Source organism: Geotrypetes seraphini, chromosome 11 (genome assembly GCF_902459505.1).
Source record: "Geotrypetes seraphini chromosome 11, aGeoSer1.1, whole genome shotgun sequence".
Taxonomy (NCBI): Eukaryota; Metazoa; Chordata; class Amphibia; order Gymnophiona; family Dermophiidae; genus Geotrypetes; species Geotrypetes seraphini.
Window position 1 is genome coordinate 116,550,721 of NC_047094.1, and position 22,696 is coordinate 116,573,416.

General features: G+C 43.7%; 1 protein-coding gene across 4 annotated transcripts in view; it reads left to right on the plus strand.

The window, feature by feature from the left end:
• Positions 1–22,696, plus strand: part of NOL4L (nucleolar protein 4 like) — a 499,130-nt gene that overhangs the window by 328,383 nt on the left and 148,051 nt on the right. For 3 of the 4 annotated variants that reach the window (XM_033962718.1, XM_033962719.1, XM_033962720.1), the window contains 3 exons: positions 9,039–9,301; positions 20,635–20,820; positions 20,901–21,092. In XM_033962718.1, the coding sequence (XP_033818609.1) occupies positions 9,039–9,301; positions 20,635–20,820; positions 20,901–21,092 (641 nt within the window). Of the gene's footprint in view, positions 1–1,899; positions 2,625–9,038; positions 9,302–20,634; positions 20,821–20,900; positions 21,093–22,696 lie in introns of those variants that run through there. The other variant, XM_033962716.1, reaches the window with a different exon arrangement.

The window sequence follows — 22,696 nt, forward strand, 5'->3', positions numbered from 1 at the left end:
GGGGACCCTTGAACTGAAGAACCAGTATGCTGTCCTGGAAGTGGAGGAGATGAGAGCATCTCAAGGAGAGGAAGGACCAAAGCTTGAGATCTCAAAAATTACTGGATCTGTGACCACTAAGAGGCATAAGGTGTAGTGGTAGTTGGCGATTCCCTTCTGAGGGGTACAGAAGCATCCATCTGCAGACCAGACATGATGTCACGAGAGGTATGCTGTCTGCCTGGTGCTAAAATTCAAGATGTTACGGAGAGCAAGCCTGATGACTATTATCCAATGCTGCTCATCCACATTGGCACTAATGATATTGCCAGGTACTCCTGCAAATGTGTCAAAAGTGAATTTGTGGCTCTGAGAGAGAAGGTGAAGCAGTCAGGTGCGCAGGTGGGAAGCAGACAGGTGCACAGGTGGTATTCTCGTCCATCCTCCCTGTCAAGGGTAAAGGGCAGAGAAGCTCACCTCCCGGAGATGAGTTCATGGCTATGTGGATGGTGTCATCGAGAGCGTTTTGGCTTCCTGGACAATGGGATGATTTTCCAAGGGCTACTGAGTAGGGATGGTATGCATCTATCAAAGAAGGGAAGAAGTATCTTCGCCAGCAAGCTGGCTAATCTACTGAAGAGAGCTTTAAATTAGAAGTGATGGGGCAGGATGATTAAAGCTCCCGGATGAGTATAATCCCTCAGGTAAGTAAATCACTGAATACCTCTACTCGGATGGGAAAAGGGGGCAATATCTGGAAAGCCTGATTGACCTGGATGCCTAAGGCCCATACAACCTGGGCCAATCAGAGCTTCAGGCCTCTCCCCAGTTCATCCCAAAATACACCGGGGAGAGGAAAGCCCATTTTAGACAATGCAGGCAACTGGGAGGAGGGAATCCATGTCCCTCTGGGTCATCTATTTTGAGGTATGGGAAAAGGGGGTCACTTGCCAATGGGGGAGAGTGGGTATCTCTCCCGCTGCAGGGGGTGGTCGCGGCAGTGATTTTAGGGCAGTGGGAGAGTATGGGCATATCTTCTGCTGCAGGGGGGTCGCGGCCAGGATTTTAGAGCTGGAGGAGAGTGTGGGCATCTCTCTGCGGGGGGTGGGGGGGGGGTCACGGCCAGGATATTAGGGCAGTGGGAGAGTGTGGGCATCTCTCCTGCTGCTGGGGGGGGGCTGTTGGTTGACAGCAGGAGATATTGAACATTTCTCCTGCTGTTGTGTTTTTGAGTGGGGGGTTTTCTTGACATGTATTTTATGCACATGTGCCCATTGCTATCACCAGCGATGGGCACATGGAAATTTAGTGGATCTTCGCTGCTGTCTTCCAACTTCATTTACATGGGCGATTGTTTTTAGAAATCTCACTTTTTTAGATTCGCTATCAAAATGGCTGCATTAGCAGATCGTCGCTTTTTAACGCGGGTTTTTGAGAATCCTGGCCTCAGACTTTTACAGCTGGTATAGAATGTGGCTTCAAGACATTTCTGAGGTCTGTCAGACCACCTCAGCATTGACAGAGCCTCATTGGTTGCCTATTGAAGATCAAATTTAAAAGCAGAATTCTGATGGTCTTTAAGCTATCATATAACTTGACTTGAGATTGCTTGATCACACTCTTACTAGTAAATGTAGCTGACCATCCTCTTCATTCAAGTTCACAAAATACTTGTGTGTTGCCACAATGCAACAAATAGTCTTGTTAGAGACATCAACTACATTGATCAACAGTCATTTTGGTGCCTCAAATGTTAGACCTGCTGATTCCAAAAATGGCACCAGTTTTCTCCTATCAGCTCTAGTTTTTGAGATACAGAACATATGCCATATACCACTCTTCACTCTGCTCACCCATTAAAAAAATCAGGATATTTAACGTATTTATTGTAGTTCTTCCCCTTTTTCCTTCTGTTCTTGTTCATCTTTAGTCAGAGTTTTTGTTTTGTTTTGTTTTTCTAACATCCCCTGTCGATTTATTGTCAGTCTGTATCATTGTTTTACCATTGTAATTATATTTTATTGTACACCGTTCAGAAGTCCGATTGAGTGGTATAAAATTTTTTTAATAAACTTGAAACCTGTGTTTAAACTTATACCTTTTAAGCATGAAGGAAACATATTTAAAATTAAAAGAAAAATATACAACGTGAAAATCTATTTATTTCATACCAAAAGCACAAGTTTATGATTCAAATGGCTAGAAAGTTTGTCACACAAGAAGCTTCTTTTGTAAATCTTCTGAGAGTGGGATCTGCCAGGATAAACCTGCATAAGATTCCAATAGTCTGCTTTCATGTGTGCATTCCATCTTCCCTGGTATCTGACTTCCATTATTTTTATGTCTTAGTAAAATCACCTTGTTCTTCGCTTAAGTCACCAAGGTTTTCTAGAAAGTGATCTGACTGTGCAGATAATGGACATTAACACTCAAGTTACAGCCAAGCCTGTCAAAATGAAAGAGCATATCCTCTACTAATTGTGTGTATTGTCTGTCTTCTTGCTGCCAAAAAGATTTTTACAGTAAGAACAAATAAAGACCAGGCACATGATTCGATTTCATTCATTGGTGCTATGAAATGTGGGTCATTTATAAGTTGTCTGATCTATGGACCAGCGAAATTTCCTGCCTTCAGTTTTTCCATGGTAAGTCCAGGTAGCATATACGCTATGGGGCTCATAATTGAAACAGAAATACGGAACATCTAAAAACCTGCCCAAATCAGCACTTGGACGACTTAAAAGACAGGTCATCCAAGTGCCGATAATCCAGAGACTTTTTGGGCATATCCAGAGACTTTTTGGGCCTCTGATTCTCACTGTACGCCCAGAGCTGAAAGGGGCATTTTTAAAGGAGTGGTTAGGGTGGGATATGGGCCGACCTAAACTTAGTTGTACTGCAGGGATAATTGAAAGTTTTACGAGGCTGCCTGTGACTTAGGCGATCTAAAAATAGGTCTAACTGGCCAGAAGGTATCCAAAGTGACCAGATAACCACTGCAGACACTAAGTACAGACCCCCTCACACTCCCCCAGTAATCACTGACCTCCTCCCGCCATAAAAATCAGAATAAAAACGTACATACTTGCCCCAGAATATCATAGGAATAACATAGGAAAGCCTAGTAGAACTGCACAGAGGTGGCTTAAGTGAACCATAGAGAAGAGAACCCAGGCCCATAAGCTACTCTAACCACTGCATTCATGGTGAAAAATGTGAGTCCACCATAAAAGCCCCAAACACTACTCTACTGCCATATAGGTGGCACCTGCAGCCATAAGAGCTATTGAGATTGTAGACAGGTAGGTATAGCAGGTTTTGGGGGGCTCACTATGACCTACAAGGGAGTTGTAGTGAGATATTTATGTGGCACCCTTTTTGGGAAGTTCACAGATGCTTGGGTGGCCATAATCATTTTGCTGGCCCTTCTCACATCCAAAAGGTCTTGTTCTAGGCGTTTGGGACTCGGATAATTTTTTGGATGAGAATGTAATATAAAGATAGACATACTAGTGGTCTGGACATTCAAATGGCTGGTCATAGAAGTAGACGATTAAATTTTTTTTTAAAAAATTGGGGGGGGGGGGGGAAACATATTTTTCAAGAATTGACTTTAGACACTGCCAAGTTTGGGCAACTAGCACCTTAGGCCCAAAACAGACTTAGACGTTTGTTTTGATTATGCCCCTCCACGTATTCAATGCACAGACCGTCTTTATTCAAAACCTTTACAAATTGTTTCATCAAGCCTAGCTTTATATGTAGTGGTGGCAGTATGATTCTATATCATGCTACCAAAGGTTCACTGATTACATTTTTTCCTCTAACCACCATATATTCCCTTGGAGGTCAATATTATTTTACCTAGTGTTCATGTTTGACTCTACTATTCCAAAGGCATAAAAATCAAGGATACTTTGTGTAGCCACCATATCTAAGAAACTAGAGTTGATACAGTCTATCCAATGCAGTTTTCTGAATCAGCGCCCAAATTAACCCCAGGAATAGGTCAAAAACCCAAGGCACCAATAAATTTTGTTGTTGTTGGCCTGTGCTATATACTGCTTTGCCACTCAGTTAAGGGGAATGGAGGACTAGCAAGAACATCGAAAGACCCTGAAAACTTACCTCTTCAGGGAAATCTTCACTATTTCATGAAGAGGCATATATGCGTTTTAGTTCATGCGCAGTTGAACCTGTTAAGATTCTACATCTGAAGGGTAAGAAATGGAATGATCTTTTGCCTAGTTATACAGATAAACTGGAATAATTTTAACATGGATCAGTAGCTTTCATACCTGTCCTGGGGGATCCCCAACCAGTTGGGTTTTCAAGATATTCCTAATTAGGGTTACCACTACCAGATGTCCGGATTTACCCAGACATGTCCTCTTTTTAGAGGACTGTTCAAATGTCCAGACAGGTTTTCAAAACCTGGCAGTTTGTCCAGGTTTTGAAAACCTTGTCTCTTCAGGGCCATGTTTGTAGGAGGACCTCTGCTCATGCGTGGATGCGATATGTTGACATCTCATGCATGTGTATTATGTCATCGTGTCACATCCGCACATGCACAGAGACCTTCCAGTCGCAGCCCCAAAGAGACAAGATTTGTGTGGGGTCAGGGTTGGAGGGTGGAACAGTCGAGGCTGTGGGTAAAATGGGGCGGGGTGAGACAGAACGGGGCAGGGCCATACATCCTCTTTTTTTTTTTTTACTAAAAAATCTGGTAACTCTATTCCTAATGAACATGAATGAGACTGATTTAGATGCCTGTCACCTCTATCATATGCAAATCTGCTTCATTACATTATATTAGAGATTTCTATTCCGCCATTACCTTGCGGTTCAAGGCAGATTACAAAAGAGTTATGAACGGGGGTTACAATGGAAGATCATTGAAGATTTCTGGAGGAGGTAAGGATTAGGATAGGTAAAATCTTTGAAACAGGGATTTCTTGAAGAATATAGTTTTTATTTCTTTTCTGAACATCTACAACTTACCTCTCTAGCTAATCATTGTAACTCTGTATTTTTTAAATTAACCTTTTGTAATCCGCCTTGAACCGCAAGGTAATGGCGGAATAGAAATCCCTAATGTAATGTAATGTAATCTTGTAGTCTGGAGTGGTTATCAGTAGGTTGGAGATTTGGTTATCTAATTTTGCTGCTTGAGTGGCTAGTAGGCCATCGTATAGTTTTTTCCGTTTGGTTTCTTTGATTGGAGGGTGTGTGTTTTTCTGTGTCTGGATGAGGTTGTTTGGATAAGGCGGTCATTCAGGTAGGTTGGGCCGTCTCCGTTTAAAGACTTAAATAGTAGGCAGTAGAATTTAAATAGTATTCTTTCTTGAATCGGTAGCCAGTGTGAGTTGATGTAAGCTTCTGTGATATGGTTGTGTTTTCTTAATGAATAGATGAGTCTTAGAGCTGTATTTTGGATTGTTTGTAGTTGTTTAGTCATTGTTGCAGTAATCCAGAAGGCCTAGGATTAGGGATTGAACTATGAGTTGTAATTGGGTTCTTTTTTGGACTTGTCTTAGGTTTCTCATAATTGCAAAAGATTTCTGTATTGTTTTGTTTATTTGTGGTTGCATGGTTCAGCATCTGTCTATGGCCATTCCCAGTAGTTTTAGGGTGGTTTGAATGGGGTAGTTGATTGAGTTGATTTCTATATTGGTAATGGCTGGGACTTTGTTATTTTTGAGGAGGATGAATTTTGTTTTATCTGGGTTGAGTTTCAGTTTGTAATCTTTCATCCAGGTCGCTACTGCCTCTAGTATTTGGTGTAGTGTATTTTTCATGATGGTCTTTGGATGGTCAAAAGATATGAGAATGGTAATGTCGTCTGCATAAATGTAAGAGGTTAGGCCTAGATTGTCCAGGTATGTCCCAAGAGAGGCAGTATATAGGTTGAAGAGGGTTGGGGATAGTGGGGATCCTTTTGGTACTCCGCAGGGGTTGGACCAAGGTTCGGATTTTACTTTGTCTGATTTTACTCTGTATGTTCTCGATTTTAGGAAGCCTTCAAACCAGGAGTATACTTTGTCTGAGATACCTATTGCGTCTAGAGTTTGCAGTAGGATGTTATGGTCTACTAGGTCAAATACTGCGGTTTTTTTCCCTGTGCTGAGATGTTGTCTGGCTGTGTCCATAAGGGAGCTTAGTAATGTTTCTGTACTGAAGTTGGTTCTGAAGCCTGATTGAGTGGAGTGAAGTATGTTATGGTCTTCTAGATAGTTAGTTAGGAGTTTGGTGACTAGTCCTTCTGTTAGTTTGATGTATAGGGGTATTAAAGCAATGGGTCTGTAGTTGTATGGTTGGTCTGTTGATCCTTTTGGGTCTTTTAGGATAGGGGTGATGATGATTTCACTAAGATCAGTTGGGAAAAGGCTATCTGTGAGCATGGTTTGTATCCATTGTAGAAGTAGAGTACGGAATTTTGTGCTGGAGGTTGTTAGGAGATATGGTGGGCAGTGGTTGAGGTCACAGGATGCATGGCTGTATTTTTTGTAGAGTTTATTGAGTTCGGACCATTGGATGTTGGGGAATTGAGACCATATTCTGTCTGCTGCAGTTGATTCTTTTTCTGTGGGATGAATTGTGAGTTTGTTTAGGTGGGATGAGGTACAATTAAGGGTGGTTCTGGCATTTGTGATTTTGTTCTTGAAGTGTTCTGCTAAGAGGGTGGCTGAGGAGGGTGGGGTGTTGTTGTTGGTGGTGTAGGGTTTGGTGCCTGTTAGATGTTTTAATATTCAGAATAGTTTTTTGGTGTCTTGGGTTTCTGTACCTATTAGGTTGGTGTAATATATTTTTCTCTTATTCTTTAGTTGTAGTTTGTATTGTTTGTTAGTTTTTTTCCAGGCAGTTTTCATGATTCTAGGTTAGATTTTCTCCATTTTCTTTCTAGTTGTCTGCATTGTCTTTTGAGAAAGAGTAGTTCATTGTCATACCATTGGTCTGATCATCTGCTGGTTCTAGTTTTGGCTTGTAGTGGGGCTAGTTCATCAAGGATGTTGGTGCTCAGATTTCTCCAATGTGAGATGAAGTCCTTGGGGTCGCAGTCCTGGACCGCTTCATCTATTTGTGTCCAGAATTTTGTTGGTTCAATGTGTTTTCGCGAGGTGTAAGTTACTTTTTTGGATTTTGGTGCGGTTTTGTTTTTGGTCCAGTTGAGGTTAAAGGTGTATGTGAAGTGGTATGACCAAAGTGAAGGGGACCAGTTTCCATTTGATGTTTGTATTTCTGGGGTAGATAGTTGATGGGTCATGAAGGCTGCGATGTCAAGTTGGTGTCAAGTTATCTGCTGGTTTGGATGCTTGGTCTTCAAGATGTAGGTTTAGATCTCCTAGGATAAAGTTGTATTCTGCTGTTAATGAGTTTTGGTATATGAAGTTTTCGAATTCAGATCTTACTGTGTTCCAGTTTCCCGGTGTTATGTAGCAGAGCATGCAGTTTAGTGAGTTTTTTAGAGTGGTGCTTGAGAGATGACAGGCAAGGAGGTCCATTTGTGGGGAGATGTTTTTTCAAGTATTTTTAGGGTTAGGGAATCTTTAATTAAGATTGCTAGTCCTCCTCCTATTTTTCTTTCTCTGCAGGACACTGTTATTTTGTATCCCTGCGGGCACACTTCTGTTATTCTGGGATCTGTGTCTGATGTTAGCCAGGTTTCTGTGAGGAAGAGGCAATGTAGATTTTCTTTTTTTATCCAGTTTTTTATGTATTCTGTTTTTGGGCCTAGGGCTCTGATGTTTAGGTAGGCGCATGTTAGTGTGGTGAATTCTGTTTGATAACTGTGATTCATTTCAGGGTAGATGAGTGATTTGGGAGAAGATTGAGGTTTGGTCTTGAAGTGTGTTGATCTTCTTCTCCATGCTAGGGTGATGGGATGTTGGATGCTGATTTGTTGGTATGAGCTTCTAGTTGTTGGAATTCTCCTGTTATGGTGGTGGGTTTTGTTTGCGATTGTGCTAGTGGGTGTAATAGGTATGTTGTTTGCTACTGCCTTCCAGCTGGTAATAATAAGAAGCAATAGTAGGATGATTTGGATGTGTGTGTGTGGGATTAGTTTCATTTTTGGTGGTGGGGAAGAATTGGTGGATGTGCGATAGAAAGGTGGGGACGCAGAAAGAAGCCCCGAAGGAGAATCATGCAGTAGACTCATTCCCATTGAGACTTTCAACTGGCTCAGCGGTGCAGCGACGAGGGGGAGGGGCGGAGCTCGCTCCCACGCCCTGGGTGTCTTTTACCTGCTCCCACTCTGTTCTCGCTGCTCCCGGTGTGATCCGAGGGAGGTAGTTGGAGGGACAGAGAAAAGCCCCGAAGGAAATTCAAAACTGTAGACTTGTTCCCGCTGAGCCTTTTAACTGGCTCAGCGGTGCAGCGATGAGGGGGAGGGGCAGAGCTCGCTCCCACGCTCTGGGTGTCTTTTACCTTCTCCCGCTCTGTTCTCGCTGCTCCCGGTGTGATATCTTGTAAACCCAACTGGCTGGGGGGCCCCAGGACAGGTTTAAGAACCACTGACATGGATGATATATCAATTCATGTGTTTTGGGTTTTACCTCATGAGTTATCTTTCTATTTGTGAATGTTTAATTTCTGCTAAATCATCAGGGTTCGTGATGATTTATATAAATATGTCAAATAAATAAGTAAACTAATAAAATAAAACATAAAAGATGATTTGATTGGAGAGCAGAAAATTCAATTATTGTTTGGGTCTTTACATACTGTTTATAAGGAGTACTGAAAGGAATTACATGGCAGGTGCCCCTTATTGTATTGGTATAAACAAGTTTCTTGTAGGGCTCTGAGAAAAGTATCAAACTTAAGCAGTCAGTAATACAAAAATGGAAAAGTGCTTCTATGGAGATGCCTTCATTGCCAATTATGGGGTTTAATGGAATGTATTTCTGTGGAGAATAATCAACATTGTAATTACCGGACATATATCCACAGTATGATATATTTTGCTTGGAAGTGTTAACTAGGAGAGATATGCATATGTTTCAATTGTTAATAATATGAGGTTTAATGTAAGTGATATAGTTTTTTCTTGGTTTTAGATGACTCTTCTTCAGAAAGTTGCAGTGGAAATGGATTTTCTACACTGAACCCTTCTGCCTCTAGCAGCACACATGGAGATGGCACTTTTGCTGAACTGAATGGCAATGGGAATTCTGTCTCTCTAGCTTTCACTGAGGATCAACCCATCAACCTCAGTGATAAACTGGAGGCCATTCATGGAACCACTTCCTATCACTCAGAGAACTGCACTGCAGAAGAACTGAGAAGCAGGGTGAAGTATGCAGTGAAAGCCACAGCTGAGGTGAGATTAGATAATACAATAGGTTGCATTGGGGGAGAGAAGCAAAGCAGTCAGACTAGATTATGATTTGGTGGTTGGGGGAAATGGTTATATACTAGCAGAAAATAGCAGATATCTTTCAAGGATAAGCAGGGTGAATCAGCCACATAGTGGGTGACAGCATCCAGTGTCACCAACATGAACATTCCCCCAGAGAATTTTGAAAAGTCTTTCCTGAATCTATGTGCAGTTTTTTGTGCACACACTTCACAATCCCCCTTGAGTCATTTTGTTTGCAGCAACAGTTGGATTTATTTGAGTTTCAGTGCTTTTGTTTGCCATGATTGCTTGTTCTCTTTTTCTTCAGCATGACCTTGTTTGGTGGACTTGAGCAGGCTTCAGTTTTCATAAATGGTCAAAAATATCCAGCGGCTTTAAGCAGGATGGATTTGATTTAAATTAAACTGATTTGAATCAGTAATCAGAAAGGCAATTAAAATCGTGGTTTTCTACAGAAAGACTCATTAAACTAAACTAAACTAAACCTTGGGTTTATATACCGCACCATCTCAGAGCTCGGCACGGTTTACAGGAACTAGGATGAGAGAGAACTCCAGTGGAGAGTTTAAGAGTTAGATGTAAAAGGGTGGGGAAGGTGGGAGAGGCCTGAGGGGGGAAATGTTACAGTTTTGAGAATAGCCAGGTTTTTAAGTGTTTACGGAAAAGTTGGAGGGAGCTTAAGGATCGGAGTGGGGAGGTAAGGTTATTCCAGATCTCAGTGATTCTAAAGGGGAGGGTTGACCCAAGTTTGCCTGCATGAGAAATACCTTTTGTGGAAGGGAAGGATAGTTTAAGAGTTTGGGAGGATCTGGAGGAGGTAGGGGTTGGGGAGTTCCAGGATAGAGGGATAACAGCAGGAAGGATGCCATGTAGGATCTTGTAGGCTAGGCACACACATTTGAAGTGGATCCTGGAGATTACTGGGAGCCAATGGAGCTTAGACAAGAGTGGCGAGACGTGATCAAATTTGCTTTTCGCAAAAATAAGCTTAGCCGCGGCGTTCTGAATCCGCTGCAGTCTGTGGAGGCTTTTCTTGGTTAGGCTGAGGTGGATAGAATTGCAATAGTCTAATCTGGAGAGGATGATGGATTGGACTAGGACTGCGAAGTGTTTTTGGTGAAAATAGGGTCTGACTTTCCTTAGCATGTGAAGGCTGAAGAAGCATTTTTTTACCAAGGATTGGAGATGGTCATTGAAGGATAGGGAAGAGTCTAAGGTGATACCCAGAACTTTGCTTGAGAGCTCGAGCTGTAGTGAGGAGCCGGAGGACAATGGGATGGAAGAGGGTAGATGGTCTAATTGTGGGCCGAGCCAAAGGAGTTTTGTTTTGGACTAGTTCAGTTTCATTTGTACTGTGAATGCCCAGGATTGGAGGTTCGTTATGCATGAGGATATGTTCGTAGAGAGGTTAGTGAGGTTCGAGTCGGTCTCAAGGAGGACGAGGATATCATCGGCGTAAGTGTAAAGAGTTTCAAGGGGGGATAGTTGGAATAGTTTCAGGGAGGACATGTAAATGTTAAAAAGGATTGGGGAGAGGGGTGAGCCTTGCGGGACACCACAAGTCGGGATCCAGGGGGAGGATGAGGTGCCGCTCATGTTAACCGTGTAAGAGCGGGAGCGCAAGAATTTGGAGAACAAATCAAGAACTGTGGAGCTAATGCCTATCTCGGAGAGTTGAAAAATTAGAATGTCATGGTGGACAACATCAAAAGCTGCGGAGAGGTCGAATTGTAGAAGAACAGCAAACTTGTTACGAGAGTGCAGTTGCTGAACCTTAGAGATTAGAGAGGCCAATAGGGATTCGGTGCAGAAGTTGGGTCTGAAGCCATATTGGTAGGGTAGGAGGATAGAGAATCTTTCTAAGTAGGAAGAGAGCTGGGTAGATATGATAGACTCAAGCAGCTTGGTGAGGAGAGGGATATTTGCTATTGGACGATAGCTGGATGGTATGGAGGGGTCCAGGTCAGCTTTTTTCAGTAGAGGGGTAAGTGCGATGTGTCCCATTTCAGTGGAGAATAAGCCCGATAATAGGGCAGAATTTATGAGTTCGGTAAGAGATGTGATGGCCTGTGTGGGGATTTTCTCAAATAGGTAGGAGGGGAATGGGTCCAGGATGCAGTTGCAAGATTTTAACTTGAGGCAGAGTTTAAGGATCTGAGAATCAGATATGAGCTCGAAGGCAGTCCAGGATCTGTCGGCAGGGATGGGGTTGAAAGAAGCTAGGATAGGGTTGGGTTTGGGGGGCACCAGAGAGTTGTAGGAGATTGCGGGCGGGAAGGAGCGTCTTAAGGTAGTGATCTTATCATTGAAGAATTTTGCCAGGACCTCGGCTGAGGGAGAGGAGGGGAGAAGGGTGGGGTCGTTTTTTGTGGTTAGGGAGCGCCAAATATTGAACAGTGTGCTATTCTGGTTGTTGGATCTGGAGATCTTGTCTGCATAGAAGTTCTTCCTTGCTTTTTTTAATGTTGAGTTGTAGAGCTTGATATTGACTCTCCAGGCCTGTCTGTCAGATGGGGATTTGGATTTTTTCCATTTTTGCTCTAAAGCTCGACATTTTTGTTTCAGGTCTCTGTGGAGTGGAAGGTACCAAGGGGCTTTATGGGGGTAGGTAATGGATTTGGTGGTTTGAGGGGCGAGGGAGTGGTAGGTAGACTCGGAGAGGGCGATCCAGTTGTGCCAATTGTTTTCAGAGTCTGCAAGCTTGGGAATGGAGGGGAAATGGTTAAGGAATTTGGTCCAGAACAGATCGCTCGAGATTTTTTTCTGGAAGGTAATGGAATTAGGGGAGCGGGGTGGGGATCCAAGATGAGACATGAAGATGGGGAGGCAGAAGGCCCCTAGGAAATGGTCTGACCAGGGGACGTGTTCCCAACGGGTGTCTTCGGTAGAAGTTTTATAAGCGGTGAGGTAGAGGAACTGGATGAAGTCTAGGGCGTGCCCCTTTTCATGGGTAGGAGCGGATGTGGGGAGGGAGAAACCTAGGGAGGTGAGGAAGTCATTGAATTCAGTCGTGTCCTTGCTGGTGGTGTCGTCAAGGTGGAGATTAACATCTCCGATGATTAGTAATCTTTGGAATTTGAGGAAGGCATTAGTTATGGTCTCAAGGACGAGGTCGGAGGATTTGGACCAAGGGATAGGTGGGCGGTATAGTAGCAGGATGCCTAGTGGGTGAGGGCGGAGTTCATCATTGACTGAGGCTAGCATATATTCTAGTGAAGCATGGCTGCCTCTTTCGAGGAGTTGGACATCAAAGAAGGATTTGTAGAGGAGTGCCAGGCCACCTCCTTTGCGGTTGATTCTGGGTGAGAAGAGGCCTTGATAGCCATGGGAGCAGAGTTCGTTTTGTGTGAAGAGGTCGTCTTTTGAAATCCATGATTCTGTGATGCACAGGGGATCAAAGTCTTCGAGGAGGTCCTTCAGAATTTGAGTCTTGTTGCATGTGGATCTGGTGTTGCAGTAAAGGGTCAGGACAGGGGTGAGAGAGTTGGAGGCATGGTAGGGGAGGTTAGCATGGGGGACAGGCTTTAGAGAGGCGGGATTGACTTTGCGGGGGGGTTTTCTGGTAGGGTGATTCCTGGGGCGCGTTAGGGTGGGGATTCTGGTGCCAGGGCAAATATTGTAAACATTTGGGGAGTCAAGCAGGTTGGGAAAGGGAGGTTTCAGGCAGAGGGAGGTGTTGAGAGATGAGCAGAGTAGGAGAAGAAGGAGCCAAATGGGTGGCATCATGGTGGGCTTCTTTGATTGGCTTAAGTGATATCTCCAAGCAGAGGGGTGGCCTAGCGGTGGTAGCTCAGGGTGAGCAGGGGACCTATGTAATCTCAGGGGGAAAGTTTGAAACTGGAGGATATCAGGGTATCTAGTTAAGGCAGTAATAAAGGGTTGGTTATTTTTTTATTTTTTTTTTTGTTAAGTTTTTATTTTTAATTTATTTTTATTTTTTTTTTGTCAAGTCAAGAGAGAGCCTTGGCAATGAGTAGAGACTATTAGCTGGACAAATTCCAGCGGAGGAGCTTGGTAGTGGAATCTTGATAGTGCAATCTAGTAACTGGACAGGTCACAATGGAATTTGTACATGGAAACCTAAGCCAGGCGAGGCAGAGTGGAGGCAGCGGACTGCTCAGCAAGGGCTGTTGGGGGCGGAGTTGGTCTCCCACGCCGGCCAACTCCTTCCTTTGCGGCGGCTGAAGTCTGAAGAGGAGCTGGGCGTCGAAGTGAGAGGGTTTTGAGGCAGCAAAACGGCTCAGCAAGGGCTGTTGGGGGCGGAGTTGGTCTCCCACGCCGGCCAACTCCTTCCCTTGCGGCGGCTGAAGTCTGAAGAGGAGCTGGGCGTCGAGGTGAGAGGGTTTTGAGGCAGCAAAACGGCTCAGCAAGGGCTGTTGGGGGCGGAGTTGGTCTCTCACGCCGGCCAACTCCTTCCCTTGCGGCGGCTGAAGTCTGAAGAGGAGCTGGGCGTCGAGGTGAGAGGGTTTTGAGGCAGCAAAAAGGCTCAAGGGGAAACCCAGGAAACTACAGGCCAGTGAGCTTGGCCTCGGTCCCGGGAAAGATGATGGAAGCGCTGATTAAAGACAGCATCTGGGAACACATCGACAACTATGGGCAGCTAAAGTTGAGCCAGCATGGCTTCTGCAAGGGCAGGTTATGCCTCACAAATTTATTATACTTCTTTGAGGGGGTAACCAGCCAGGTGGATAAAGGGGAATCCATAGATACCTTGACTTCCAAAAAGCCTTCGACAAGGTGCCACACGAAAGACTACTAAGGAAGCAATGGAACCATGGGGTGCAAGGGGAAGTCCACCGATGGATCAAAAACTGGCTGGCGGACAGGAAACAGAGGGTTGGAGTAAAGGGACATTACTCAGACTGGCAATGGGTCACGAGCGGAGTTCCACAGGGGTCGGTGCTGGGACCGCTCCTATTCAATATATTCATTAACGACCTGGAGGCAGGAACAAAATGTGAGATTATTAAATTTGCGGATGACACCAAACTATATCGCAAGGTCAATAACATGGAGGACTGCGAAGATCTCCAAAAAGATCTGACAACACTGGAAAAATGGGCCAAAAAGTGGCAAATGAGTTTCAACATAGGGAAATGCAAGGTCATGCATATAGGGAAAAAAAACCCGATGTTCACTTACAAAATGGGGGGTTCAGCGCTAGGGGTGAGCGACCTTGAAAGAGACCTGGGAGTGATGGTAGACACAACATTGAAGGCGTCGGCGCAATGTGCCACGGCCTCAAGGAAAGCAAACAGAATGTTGGGTATCATTAAGAAGGGTATCACGACCAGGACAAAGGAAGTCATCCTGCCACTGTATCGTGCTATGGTGTGCCCGCACCTGGAGTACTGTGTTCAGTTCTAGTCGCCATACCTCAAGAAGGACATGGAAGTACTTGAGAGGGTCCAGAGAAGAGCAACTAAGCTAATAAAGGGCATGGAGGACCTCTCATATACTGACAGACTGAAAAAGCTAGGGCTTTTCTCCCTGGAAAAGCGGAGACTTAGAGGAGACATGATAGAAACTTTCAAGATCATGAAAGGCTTAGAAAAAATAGACAGGGACAGATTTTTCAAATTAATCAAGAAGTACAAGGAGGCACTCAGAGAAATTGAAAGGGGAGAGGTTTAGAACAAACGCCAGGAAGTTCTTTTTCACACAGAGGGTGGTGGATACATGAACATAAGAACATAAGAACATAAGAACATAAACAATGCCTCCGCCGGGTCAGACCTGAGATCCATCGTGCCCAGCAGTCCGCTCACGCGGCGGCCCAACAGGTCCAGGACCTGTGCAGTAATCCTCTATCTATACCCCTCTATCCCCTTTTCCAACAGGAAATTGTCCAATCTTTTCTTATACCCCAGTACCGTACTCTGCCCTATTACATCCTCTGGAAGCGCATTCCAGGTGTCCACCACCCGCTGAGTAAAGAAAAACTTCCTAGCATTTGTTTTGAATCTATCCCCTTCCAATTTTTCCGAATGCCCTCTTGTTCTTTTATGTTTTGAAAATTTGAAGAATCTATCTCTCTCTACTTTCTCTATGCCCTTCATGATCTTGTAGGTCTCTATCATGTCTCCTCTGAGTCTCCGCTTTTCCAGGGAGAAGAGCTCCAGCCTCTCCAATCTTTCAGTGTATGAAAGGTTTTCCATGCCCTTAATCATTTGTGTCACTCTCCTCTGGACCCTCTCAAGTATTGCCATATCCTTCTTAAGGTACGGTGACCAATACTGAACACAGTATTCCAGGTGCGGGCGCACCATTGCCCGGTACAACGGCAGGATGACTTCTATTGTTCTGGTCGTAATACCATTTTTAATAATACCCAACATTCTGTTTGCCTTCTTCGCGGCTGCTGCACATTGCGCCGTTTACTTCATTGTTGTATCCACCAGTACACCCAAATCTCTTTCAAGGTTACTTCCCTCTAATACTAATCCCCCCATTTGGTAGCTGAACATCGGGTTCTTTCTCCCTATATGCATGACCTTGCATTTCCCTACATTGAATTTCATCTGCCATTTATTCGCCCACTCCTCCAGTTTGTTTAGGTCCCTTTGTAGGTCCTCACACTCTTCCGTAGTTCTAACCCTTCTACAGAGTTTAGTGTCGTCCGCAAATTTTATAACTTCACATTTCATCCCCGTTTCCAGGTCATTAATAAATACATTGAACAGCAGCGGTCCAAGTACAGACCCCTGCGGAACTCCGCTCGTGACTTTCCTCCAGCCCGAGTAGTGACCCTTCACTCCAACCCTCTGTCTCCTGCCTGCCAACCAGTGTTTGATCCATCTGTGTACGTCCCCTTCCACCCCATGGTTCCACAGCTTCCTAAGTAGCCGCTCATGGGGTACCTTGTCAAAGGCCTTTTGGAAGTCAAGGTAAATGATGTCTACAGGTTCCCCTTTGTCCAACTGGCTGTTTACCCCCTCAAAGAAGTGCAGTAAGTTTGTTTGGCACGATCTTTCCTTGCAGAAGCCATGTTGGCTCGCTTTCATCAGCCCATTTTTTTCGATGTGCTCACAGATGCTGTCCTTTATCAGTGCTTCTACCATCTTGCCTGGAACCGATGTCAAACTTACCGGCCTATAGTTTCCCGGATCTCCTCTTGACCCCTTTTAAAGATAGGTGTAACATTTGCTATCTTCCAGTCCTCCGGAATCTCTCCAGTTTTCAAGGATAGGTTGCAAACTCGTTGGAGTATTCCCGCTATCTCATTTCTTAGTTCTTTTAGTACCCTAGGGTGGATTCCGTCCGGGCCTGGTGATTTGTCGCTTTTCAATCTATCTATCTGTTGGAGGACATCCTCATGGCTCACCTCTATTGCTGACAGTTTTTCTTCTTGGTCACCATGGAAGATCACGTCGGGTTCCGGTACACTGGATGTGTCCTCGCTTGTGAAGACTGACGAGAAGAATTTGTTTAACCTGTCGGCTACCTCTTTTTGCTCCTTTATCACTCCCTTTTTGTCTCCATCATCCAACGGTCCTACTTCCTCCCTTGCCGGTTTCTTCCCCTTAACATATCTGAAGAATGATTTGAAGTTTATTGCCTCCTTGGCCAGTCTCTCTTCGTATTCTCTTTTCGATCTCCTAACCACTTGATGACATTCTCTTTGGCGTTTCCTGTGTTCATTCCAGTTTTCCCCAGTTTGGTCCTTTTTCCATTTCTGGAATGATTTTTTCTTGTCTCCTATCGCTTTCTTCACCTCATTGTTTATCCATGCGGGGTCTTTTGTTCGGTTTTTTTTGCACCCTTTTCTAAATCTGGGGATGTACATATGTTGTGCTTCTTGCACTGTGCCCTTGAATAGAGACCAGGCTTGCTCTACAGTTTCTGTTTTCCTTGAGCTGTTTCTAAGTTTTTTTCTTACCATTGCTCTCATAGCATCATAGTTCCCTTTCTTGAAGTTGAACGTTGTCACTGTGGTTCTCTTCCCTTTTGCTGTACTTACTCCTAATTTGTACTGGATCATGTTGTGATCGCTGTTTCCTAGTGGTCCTACTACTTCCACTTCTTTTGCAGGTCCCCCTATTCCGTTGAGGATTAGGTCAAGAGTGGCATATCCCCTTGTTGGTTCCTTGACAAGCTGATCCATAAAGCAGTCCCTCACGGCCTCTATGAATTCTGTTTCCCTCGCGCAGTTTGAGTTTCCAATATTCCAGTTTATCCCGGGGTAGTTAAAATCTCCCATTACTGTCACATTCCTGTTGTTGCCTTCCCGCCTCAATTCTGCTGCCAGTACTTTGTCGTTTGCTTCCGTTTGTCCAGGTGGACGATAGTATAGACCCAATCTTATGTCAAGGCCACTTTTTCCTGGTAATTTGATCCATAATGACTCCAGTCCTTCCGCCTTTGATTCTATATCCACTCCGGACGAGGGAATGGTGTCTTTTATGTATAGTGCTATTCCTCCACCTTTCTTGTGGGTCCTGTCTCTTCTATGGAGTTTGTACCCTGGCAGCACTAGGTCCCATTGGTTATCCTCGTTCCACCATGTTTCCGTGATTCCAATGATGTCTAGGTTTTCTTTTTTGGCTATGGCTTCTAATTCTCCCATTTTGGACTTTAGGCTCCTTGCATTAGCGTACAAGCAATGTAAGTCCTGGTCTTTTCTTTTCTCTGCTGGTTTTACATGTGTTTTGCTCCTCTTACCTTCCCCTATTTGGGCTGCCAATCCCTCATTTCTGTTCCTTTCTTCCTCATTTTTTGGTGTATCTTTTCTGTTCCCTTCTTCCTCATTTTTTGGTGTATCTTTTTTGTCTGCAACCTGATTTCCTGATCTTTCCTGTTCCTCTAATTTTATCTGTTTGCCCTTTTAGTTGGTCAACAGCTTCTGTTGTTCGTCTCTTGCCTGTTCCCAGCATTTTTCCCGCTCAGTATCTTCTACATGGAACGCGCTACCAGAGGATGTGATAAACAGGAGCACGCTACAGGGGTTCAAAGAAGCTTTGGATAGGTACTTGGAAGACAAAAGGATTGAGGGGTACAGATAAGAGCAGAGGTAGATTATAGGGATGGGATTAGAGGTAAGTTACAAAATTAATCAAGGACCACTGTTCAGGCACTAGGCCTGATGGGCCGTCGCGGGAGTGGACCGTTGAGCAAGATGGACCTCTGGTCTGACTCAGCGGGGGCAACTTCTTATGTTCTTAGGAGCAAGGTTGCTTTTCCAATGATTCGCTATTAAACATTTTGCTGCAGCAAAGCCTAGGCGAAGAAGCAGAGTTTGCCAATGATGTTCCCTACCATTATCAAGGCCCAGCAAGCATACTTGTGGAGAGTCTCCCACCGGCCCTCCCGTGAAAGTGGCCAAAGTGTGACTCACTCACAGCCAAAAAGGGTGTATTTCTATACAGTCCCACCATATGTGCAAAAAGGACCCCACCCCAGACCCACACCTCCAACATTGATCCAACACCTGTGGAAACATTCCATGCAAACGCGCTGGCGTATAATACCAGTGGGTCAGAACCTTATATACATTTTCCTGAACCAAGGCACAAGAAGATGCTCTATATACCTCCCCGCACATACTCTCCTATTCTTTTGCATTATATCGCTGTCCCAAATCCTTTTCCCAATGAGTCTTATAAGAGAATTATCTCCTCTTTCTTTCTCTCTGTCCTTTCTTTGTCCCCAAGCCATCACCAGGGCCGTCGTCTAGGAACAAGCCCCCAAGCCACCATTGCCACTGAGTCCTCCCTGTTTCCCGATGCCGCAACAGGCCAGCAGCAACTGCAGAAGCGCTGGGCCCACCAGCCTTCTCCCCAATGTCAATTTTGACGTCAGAGAGGAAGTTCCAGGCCAGCCAGGCAGCGATTGGCTGGCCTGGGACTGATGTGCCCAGTGCTTCTGCAGTCACTGCTGGCCTGTTGTGGCATCAGGAAACAGGGAGAACGCAAAGGCAATGCCAGTCTATCTTGGCCAAAAATTTTAGGTGTTTTAATCGACAATAAGCTAACATTCCGTCCTCAAATAAGTGCAATAGTAAAAAGTTGCTATTATAAACTAAGAATGATTAGATCACTGGTCCCTCTCTTAGATACTAATTCCCTTAACATTCTGATTCATTCACTAGTAATTTCAAAAATGGATTATTGTAACTCTTTACTAAATGGTATCTTTCATAAAGATTTAAAACGCTTGCAACTTATTCAAAATACGGCCATTAAAATAATCTCGGGAGCAAAAAAATACGATCATGTTACCCCTCTGCTTCAAAAGGCCCACTGGTTGCCAGTCTCTCATAGGGTAACTTATAAAATCGCACTTCTGGCATTTAAAACAACACAGACCAACACACCAGCTTTCATAGATAGACTTCTGATTCCTTACGACCCCCCAAGAACCTTAAGATCCATCTCTCAATACAACCTTAACGTTCCCTCTTTAAAAATCATTGGCACGCGTCGCACCTCTACGTTTTCTGTTACAGCCCCTACAATTTGGAACGCTCTCCCTTTGTATATAAAAATGGAAAAAAACTTAAAAAATTTTAAAAGCAACTTAAAGTGCTTTCTTTTTAATGATGCTTTTAATTGAACTTCTTTTTTTTAACTATTAATTTTACTGCTCCCCAGTTCCTAAGTGTTCTTCCCTTATATGTTTCTCACTTTTCTATTTCAAGTGTATTTCTTCCCCCTTTTCCTTATGTTTAATGGCCAAAGGGTCAACATTTACCCAGTTTGTACGGTCTGTTGTCTTGTATTTTTACTATAAGAAAGTATGTTTAATTGTCATTTTAGATAAATGTAAATACTTTTCGTCATTATTGTTAAATGTAAATATTTTTTATTCTGTACAACGCTTTGTAGTAACGAAAAGGCGTTTAATCAAAAATTGAATAAACTATAAACTATAAACTATAAACTTTGTGATCTTCTGGTCAATCGCAATCGACCTTTTGGGCACCCCTGATGTAGATAGTAAGTATTTTACCCTATATTGTTGCATAGCATCTTGTACAGTATGTCAACAAATACTATAATTATTTAAAACTGGCATGCAAAAGTCACACATGTAAGTGAGAAGTAAATGATTGACTTTACAAGGTTAAGTGTATACCTATCCCATTTATATTAAATTGCACCTGATCTGTCTTACCATAGAACCATATAACTCTTTCCCTTCTCTCCCTATGGGAAAACTACCTGGCTAACACATATTTTTTGTATCTGTACTTTTTTGCTTTTATGCAAATATTTAAAAAAAAACTTAAATTAAAAATTTTGAAAAGCAAGTAGAAAACCTCATATAATAAACACAGTCTTACTCTTCTTTCCCAGTCCCCTCCATACAGCTCTGGCAGTTATGATTCCATAAAAACAGAAATGAGTGGCTGTCCAGAGGACCTGACAGTTGGAAGAGCTGCTACTGCTGAGGATGATGATGATGACCATGATGACCATGAAGATAATGATAAGATAAATGATTCAGAGGGACTAGACCCAGAACGTCTGAAAGCCTTCAATGTAAGACCACATGCTTGACTGTGGTATTTAAAGGTTTCTAGTTCAAAACATTTAGTGGATAACTTCCATTTTCCTTTCAGATGTTTGTGCGCCTCTTTGTGGATGAAAATTTGGACCGCATGGTTCCCATATCTAAACAGCCCAAAGAAAAGATACAGGCAATCATTGAATCTTGCAGTCGTCAGTTTCCAGAGTTTCAGGAGCGAGCACGTAAACGTATCCGCACTTACCTCAAGTCTTGCCGACGAATGAAGAAAAATGGAATGGAGATGGTAAGCATCCAGCTGTCTGTCCTGCTCTTTTCAACGCCATCTTTTCTTTCACTCTTCCTGTTTTTGTTTTGCTCAATACACATCTCCGCACTGACTTAATGGCAAAGCAGTAATGACCCACTTTTTTCCTCACCATTTAAGCCAGGGGTGTCCAATGTTGGTCCTCGAGGGCCGCAATCCAGTCGGGTTTTCAGGATTTCCCCAATGAATATGCATGAGATCTATTAGCATACAATGAAAGCAGTGCATGCAAATAGACCTCATGTATATTCATTGGGGAAATCCTGAAAATCCGACTGGACTGTGGCCCTCGAGGACCGACATTGGACACCCCTGATTTAAGCTAACAGCATTACTGCAACAACAGACAGTGGGAATTTTCACCTTTCCAAGACTGGTTCTTATTTTTAAAAATGTCTTATATAGTGTAAATTACATGATACCATGAGAATATGATAGAAAAATTAGATAACTGAGGGCTCCTTTTACTAAGATGTACTAGCGTTTTTAGCACACACTAGCCAAAAAATTACCGCCTGCTTAAAAGGAGGCAGTAGCGGCTAGCGTGCATGGCATTTTAGTGTGCACTAAGCGCGCACTAAAACCATTAGTGCACCTTTGTAAAAGGAGCCCTGAGTGTATGCTTTAATGTCTCTAATTACACTATGTAACACAATTTTTGTTAAACTTTGCTTTTGTGACCAGATTACCTATTTAAAACGCTCACCATGCTCCTCTGAGTATGCTTCCATGTTCTCCTGAATTCAAAAGGGCTTGGGATAGGGACATGGGATCTCTCGGAGAGAGAAAGAGATAATGGTTACTGCGGATGGGCAGACTAGATGGGCCATTTGGCCTTTATCTGCCATCATGTTTCTATGTTTCAAGATGAGCATCAAAGACATGGACTTTGAATGATACCCTACAGCCCATTTTACTGTAATTCTTCACCAGATTCACAACCAACTCCACCAAGATTTCAGCCTTGCCCAGGAAACCCCAAACCACTGCAACAAAGCTGTTCCAAGACACTAGCTCCTTGGGAAATTCCTTACACTCCAGGATCTTCTTTATCTATGGTCTGATGAAGACACCAGCTTTGACCTTTGCTTCAGACAGATTAGGGAAGATGTCTTGAAGGTACTTGAAGCCTGCCCACTCCTTATCTAGAGCTCTGACATTGTTTTATTAGGCTCAATTTGATGTGCAGTAATGGCATCAGCACTTTCTGGCAGTCCACCTGTGGTTTCCATTTGCCGTTGTTTCTCCCCACAGAGAACTCTGTCTGCTGTGGCCAGTCCCTCCTTTGTGTCCCTGCTGTCCTAAAAGCAAAGATAGCAGGGAAACTTGGTAAAACCGCCATGGAGACCCATTAGAAATGCTACTATTTTGAAGTCTCCGATGACCTCTCAACCATACTCATCATACTTAAAGGTGCCTAGTAAGGTCTTGATGCTGTTGTAATCCTCTTTGAGGTGCACTGAGTGAGCCAGTGGATGAGATGGGTACAGATTTGATGCTCCTGGATGAGCTGTTAATGAAGAAATGCCGCTCTTTTGGGTTACAGGCGATTCCGATTGCTTCAAACACACTGATCACAAGGT